Raw genomic sequence first — 7,013 nt, forward strand, 5'->3', positions numbered from 1 at the left:
TAGAATTTACCTTCTCTATTACTATGTTGGCTTAGTTTTTACTATACTTTCTGCTGTTTTATGAATAAAATATTCTGTATGACTGTTATTCTTGACAGGGATCTGCATCCAAAATCCCACTGTTTCATTATTTATTGAATTCTCCCAATGCATTATCATTATTCCTTTCTACTTTGAATTGTAGCTTTCTGCTTGTGTTATGTATAAGAGCCTTAACTGTGTAGCTGTAATATCCCTTCTGATCGGTAATCCCAAATCTCCTTGTTTTATTGAAAGGATCAGCTTATCCCACTTGAAAACTCTTGCTCTCTTCCCCTACCAGATAAAATCTTTCAACTCTTTAGTAATTGTCCTCAGCTTCTTTGCTTGATAAAATATGCCTGACATGTATAAAACCAACTTGGCCAGAACATTTTACTGCTTTTATTTTGCTATCCATATCCATAGGCAAGAGCTTCCAGTTTCTCAAGTTTTGTATTATCTTTTGTTTAGTCTCTTCCCACATATCCTTAGCTGTCATAAGTGTTCTTTTTAACCCATTCTCTTGAATACTTCCTTTTATCATGTCCCCATAAATATGGGTATTGCTGAAACCATTTCATATGTGGGTACATGGTTTACACTTAATAGCCTTTGTTTTATCTTCATTAATTTTATATTCCAAATAACAAAGAACACACTCTAAATGTTCCACAGCACTGAGATGTCTATTTCTGGTGTTATCAGGTCCAAGAGGATATCTGCAAATAAAGTCAACTTGTCTGGAATACCATACCAATTGTATCCTTGAATTTGAGTGCATTATTTTCTTTGCCAGTGGTTCTAAAATGTATCACAAATAACAAAGGGGAAAGAAGACACCCAAAGTCCCTCTCTTCAGACGCAACCTATCAGAAAGGAACCCTCCCATTTTGATTTTTGCCTCCAATCCCTCATGTATCCTCCTAATTAAACAAATTGTTGTATCAGGAAATGCAAATGCTTCCATTGCCTTACTCATAAAATCCCAGCTTACTTTGCCAAATGCTTTCCTTGCATCTAGAACCATAAATAGTAGCAGCATTTTCTTACATTTTGCTTCTCTCTGGATCATTATTTTGCTAATTTTATCAAATGTTCGTCTCCCCTCTATAAAACCACATTCATCCATATCTTTCAATGTTTGCTGCAACTTTGCCATTCTGTTAGTCATTGTAGACAAACATGTTATAATCACTGTTCAAAAAGAAAGTGGGCCTTCATGGAGTTAGATCTTATGGGTTTTAACTGTCTTTAAATACTACAGCCACCACAGCTTTTTTTCCAGGATGTTGGTGCTTCCCCTCCTTTTAAAATACTGTTAAAACATTCCAGATCTTTATCACTTTCTTCCCTTATAGCTTTCAAACTGCCACGGGAATACCATCTACTCCTGGAGACTTTCCTGCAAGTTGGTTATACGTCACTATTTTTATCTCATCTTCTCCTATCTTGAGTGTTAATTGTTGAGCCTCATCTTCCTCTGACCTTTGCATATTTGTCTTTCATAAGTGTTTCCATTTGTGCATTTCCTTATTTCCCCACTTTTCTGCTTTATGCAAATTTTCCTAAAATTTCCAAACTGTCTGTAGTACCTCGACAGGATCTGTTATTTTTATTGTTATATGCTCCCTAAGTTTGATGACAACCCTTTCTACCTTCTGTTGCCGAAGTCATTGTGCCAACATTTTTGTACCCTTTACATATAGTCTGGGTACTACCTTATTTTCTCTTTAACACTATGCAGTTATGCTTTGTCTTGTTCTGTGAGATTCCTCTTATTCTGTAATGCTTTAACTTTTGTCAGCCCCTCTAAATAATTCTTATTACTTCTTAACTGTATTTTATTATTTCTAACCTATTTTTAAACTCCACTTTCTTTTTATCCCACTCGCTAGCTTTAACTTATTGTACTTTCTATATTCCCTAATAACTCCTGAATAATTTTTGCCATTCCTTAAATTCCTCTCGTTTTAAAAAGTAGGTGGGGAAGCACCAGTGTCTCATCTTTACTTCATCACCTTGCATTTTTGTCTTATTAATTATTGTCTCAGAATATGAAATAGTTCTCAGATGTGTAATCCAGGTACTCCCTTAGTTTCTCTTGTACCGTGCATTTGCATCTCCTCTTGCTCTGTGAGATTCCTCTTACTCTGTCATGCTTTAACTTTGTCAGCCCCTCTAAGTAATTCTCATTACTTTTTAGCCGTATTTCTCTCTCTTTTAATTCTACCCTATTTTTAAACTCCACTTTCATTTTATCCCACTCATTAGCTGTAACTACTGGAGTACTTTTGGTATTCCTTAATAATTCCTGAATAATTTCCACTACCCATTCCTTAAGTTCTCATTTTAACAGGTAAGTGGGAAGCACCAGTGTCTCATCTTTATTACCTTGCAGTTTTATCTTGGTAATTATTGGCTCAGGATCTGAAATAGTTCTTGGATGTGTATCAACATTTTCAATTAAATACACGTGTTCCTGAGAAATATAATTTCTGTGTAGTCTAGCCCAGTTATTGTACCTTTGGGAATAATATGTAAATTTAGTCTATTCCTACTACTGAATTCACATCTTCCATACCAAATATTTTCATAAATTTGTTCTGAAGTCTGTCCTCTTTTGTTATATTTTCCATTTTAAGCTCCCCAGATACATCCTCGTTTTTGCAAATCAAATTCCAGTCCCCACGTATAAATAGTAATGCCTGCTGAAAGCTGATTATTTCTCACATTTTTAAACTGAATAGTAGCAGTATTAGATGGAAAATAAAAACATGCCAGCGTAATTCTCATCCCTTAGTAACCCCCTCGCTTGCTGCTCTTAGTACCAGACGTGATCCTTCAACACTGCTTCCTTCTGAAGAAAGATAACTGAAACTGAGTTCATATTTTGGAATTTAGGTACTCTATTGCTTTCCATACTGCTTTGTTAACCTGCTTTCCTATGGCAAGCTATTTTGAGTTTTTTGTTCTGTGGCTTTTCACATCTCCCCATCTGAGGGCTGTCAAACCCTTCTCACTTTTCTGTCATCTGTTAAGAAACTTTTGAACTTAAGTCTATTGTCTGTAGTTGCTTCTCTGGTTCTGGTTCACTTTTGTTCACTACATTTTTCTCCAACTTGCATTTTAACAATCTTTCAGAACTTCCTTGCTATTCTATCTTAGCTTTCTTACTACTTTCGGTTTGTGTTGACTGCTTTTTTTGGCTCGCCTTTCCAGCATATCCATCTGTAGTGGAAAAAGCTTTAGGTTTTCTAATGTGTGAGGTTAGGGCAAAAAAATCCCACCACAGGATCTGCATCAGCAGTATGTTGTCTGTTGTAGACCTGAACATTTCAGTCCTCAGTCCAAAATCTGCTTATCCTTTGGTCCAAATTCTCTGATAGTCAGAATAAACTCATCCTAAAATGCCTTCTCCCTGCCACTACAGGAAAATCAGTCAGTGAATCTTCATCTCAGCCTTCCAAATGTCCTATGAGAATCCCTTCCAAGACTTCTGATAGAGACAAACCTAAAGAGAAGACTGTGGAGAGAATTAGAAAAACGAGAAGCAGGCAGTCTAACCCTCCTTGATCATGCTCTTAGTTATGAAAATTCTGAAACCTTCAGGATAAACGACTTCTCCAATTTTGATCCCTTCAGAACCATTGTTAAAGCAGCATTGTCCATGGTCAGCATCAAAATAATTGTCTTGCATGATAGCCTTAGATGAAGCAGACTACCTTAAGTTCCTGGTCCTCAAAGAAGGGCGCTCCAGACCTCATTTGGTGTCCTGAATTAGGTTTGCTAGCTCATTTGGAAGTGTGATAGATTTTGACTGGAATAGGATGAGAGCAGCATTTGTGAAAGTACAAATGGAGTTGGGAGTCGTACTGTCCCCCTCCATACCTAGAGCAGACAGGGCTGACCCTCCCACACCCTTATGCTTGCTCCTTCCTTGGTGCCTATCATAGCATTGGTGGTATCAGAACCAAAGCTACCCTCAATCATTGTCCTATTGGTGATGCACCAGCTGAATAGACTCTGACAGTATGACCAATGCACTTGATAATGAAATTGGAGTTGTACATGTGTCTTGGAGCTGAGCTTTCAACACCACATTCTGGGGGTCCTCCTCTACACTAACATATTCGGTTCCATTTGTGACTTTGTATTCCTCAATGCTTAGTACCTCTGCTTTGATCTGTCTTCATTACAAATGATGCTTCAGCATGGCTACATTCCCTAGCTCGGGGAATGTAGCCATCTGGTTTGCCTATGTTGTTGCTTTTAAACTTGGGGATGACCTGAATGTTTCCCCCTCCGATGCTGTTTTCACCTAGGCATTTCACAAGATTTTGGCCTGTCGGCCTACTTGGGAAGGGGTGTTACAGCTCCACCTTCACATCTCATTCTGTCTGCAGCTTTCAGTCCTCACTATTGGTCACAAGGATAGCCTAGCACTGAATCCTTAGTCCATCCCATCAACAAGGGCACAAGAACACTTCCAGCTCTTAGGAAATCTCTGTCCATAAATGCACAAGAAATGCAAGTTTAAGATGAGGAAACACTTTGATTCATCTATGGAAACCTCTCATTCAGGACACTCAACATTGATGAAAGTGGTAGGTTCTGACCATAGTTCACCTGAGACTTCACCTTTGGAAAAGTGATATTGATAATGAGAAAGGGTGAACTGGCCCGTTAACACCCCTTCCCCAGATAAAGAAATGCTTACCTAGGCCTTTAGAGCAGACCCATCTACGTCTGGGTGATCACTCCTGCCAACCACTTTAGAGACTTGCTGGCGGAGAGGGCATGACAAGACCCTAATGTGATGGAACCCGTTCCCCTGAAAACAGGACATATTAAGGCCTCCCAAAGACTGTCCCTAATGGAGTAAGATTCCTTTGATTCCACTGTAGTACCAGCAGCCACAAATAGATCTATCAGAAGAAAGCTCTACAGTCCATTTTCCTAACAGGGAATTCAGGACACGAGACTAATATCAAAGTGGGCTTATACCTTAGGATTTTTTTCTCTTAAATCATTAAACTTAGAAGGTTGATGCGCTTCAATGGCTTGTGGGGAAAAAAGGTACAGAAGATATTGCAAACATCACTTTTTCCTGTTTTCTCAGAAAATCATTCCACTTTAAGTTGACGTGCTAGTGCAGCTGTTCGTTTTCGAGTTATAGAGGGGAGTGGCACAAATTTGAGATGTGTGGAGAAAGAGAACACTGCAAAACTGTATGCTTCTTAATGGCTTACTTTCACAAAAAAATTGAAAAAATGTGCATTAAAAATTTGCTTTATCCAGGTGTGAAGTTGGATGCATTTATTCTTCATTCAATACTCCCTTTTTTTTTTTAAACATTTATATTTTGTTTTCATTATAAACATGCACAAATGTACATATAACAAATACAATAAAACAATAACAAACTATTTACAAAATGGATATTTTTGCAGAACAGGTTAGCACTGCTCTTATTTTTGACCATTATTGCTGAATGGAGCACATCAGTGTAATACAAATGAAGCACCATTTTTGAACTTTGCATTTAACAGGTGACTGTAGCTGGTGGTCGTGGGGGTAAATTCAGGCTTTTTTTTTTTCTTATCATGAGAAGTCTGACCCATTTATTTTTCCTGGCAAGTGCTCCAGGATGCCATGTTCAGAGTAAGCCCAATATGTGGGTAACCTTCCCTCACCAAAGCAGCCCCACCAAATAGCTGTTGATACTGCCATCTACCTGATTTGCACTGTCCTGATCTGCTCATTATTGAACACTTGTCCTCATATGCACACCCCTGTCTTTCTGTCTTGTGATGGCAGAGAATCATTGGCCTCCAATTTCCATCCTCCTCGTCTGTCTCCTAGCCAGGCCCATCTTGGCTTGGTGTTAATAAGGGCTGCCTCCCTTTACACCACAGAGCCATCAAAAGAAGGGTTCATAATTGGTCTGATGCTCTGCAGCATGCAGAATCCATTCTAAAGGAAGGTGACAAGTCAGCCATTATGAATGCTAGCATTGTATGTCCCAGGCAAGAACTGAAATTCTTAGGGGACTTTCTTTGCCAGCTGTGATAATGATCGTCGGACTACTAGAGATTGTGTAGCAGAGTCGGGGTGCAGAGTTTTTTGTGATAGTATCAATGCCTGATTCATCTGAGGGCAAGTCTTTGCTTCAGGAGGTGAATTGAAAGGGGCACTTAGCCAAGTCCTGTAGAGATCATGGTGGGACTCTAGTCAGAAAGAATACTGATAGTTAAGCTAAAGGATCTCTGTGGCAAGGATGAGGAGTATAGTAAGTAAATTAAATATATTTGTTTTGAATAAGTAAAAATGGCCTTCAGTCATTCCTTCTACAACTGCCTTCAGATAGGGAGCAGTTAAAGTTAAAGTAACTGTTATTTTTTCTTTCTTTTCACCTTTAGAGAACAGATGAAGCAAATAATAAAGCTTCTAGCAAGCATCCATGCTGTGGACCATGCAGTGGCCGTTGCAAATGAGCACAGTGTAAAAGACATCAAGGCAGTACTTGAAGGAAAATAAAAATGTACATTTGTTTTGAATTCATGGATAAAGACATTCCTGATGTATTTTGTAAATATGTACAGCTGTTTTTCTTAAGACCTTGTAAATTATTGACAGTTTTTAAAACCACAGTTGCACTAAAGCATAGCATACTTGCATCTTCTAATGTTTTTGTAAATAGGGACTGTTCATAGTGTAAATATATTTTGTCATAAGACATCAGAGATTAAAAATATTTTTCATTTCCCTTTGACATCATTTCTTAAAAGAGGAAATATGCAGTAGTGTTTTCTGCATTCTGTATCAGAACATTGTATATAATTGGGCAAAATTGCAAAACAGGATTTAATTAAAATTTTTACAAAGTTGAAAGCTATATTTCCAGTACTGTAATTTGTGGAACTAAGTTCTTGCCCATGGCTAGTTTTGAGTCTTCCAGTAAATTGTCAGCTGACAACTTACCTATTCCTTTA

At 38.0% G+C, this 7,013-nt stretch overlaps 1 protein-coding gene across 1 annotated transcript in view; it reads left to right on the plus strand.

The window, feature by feature from the left end:
* PAXBP1 (PAX3 and PAX7 binding protein 1) overlaps positions 1 to 6,786 on the plus strand; it is a 1,009,737-nt gene extending 1,002,951 nt beyond the window's left edge. The window contains exon 20 of the mRNA XM_044072024.1: positions 6,441 to 6,786. Within this exon, the coding sequence (XP_043927959.1) occupies positions 6,441 to 6,558 (118 nt within the window). The 3' untranslated portion in view covers positions 6,559 to 6,786. The remainder of the gene's footprint in view (positions 1 to 6,440) is intronic.
* The last annotated feature ends 227 nt before the right edge of the window (positions 6,787 to 7,013 follow it).

Source organism: Protopterus annectens, chromosome 5.part0 (genome assembly GCF_019279795.1).
Source record: "Protopterus annectens isolate FY-2018-M chromosome 5.part0, PAN1.0, whole genome shotgun sequence".
NCBI classification, from domain to species: Eukaryota; Metazoa; Chordata; order Ceratodontiformes; family Protopteridae; genus Protopterus; species Protopterus annectens.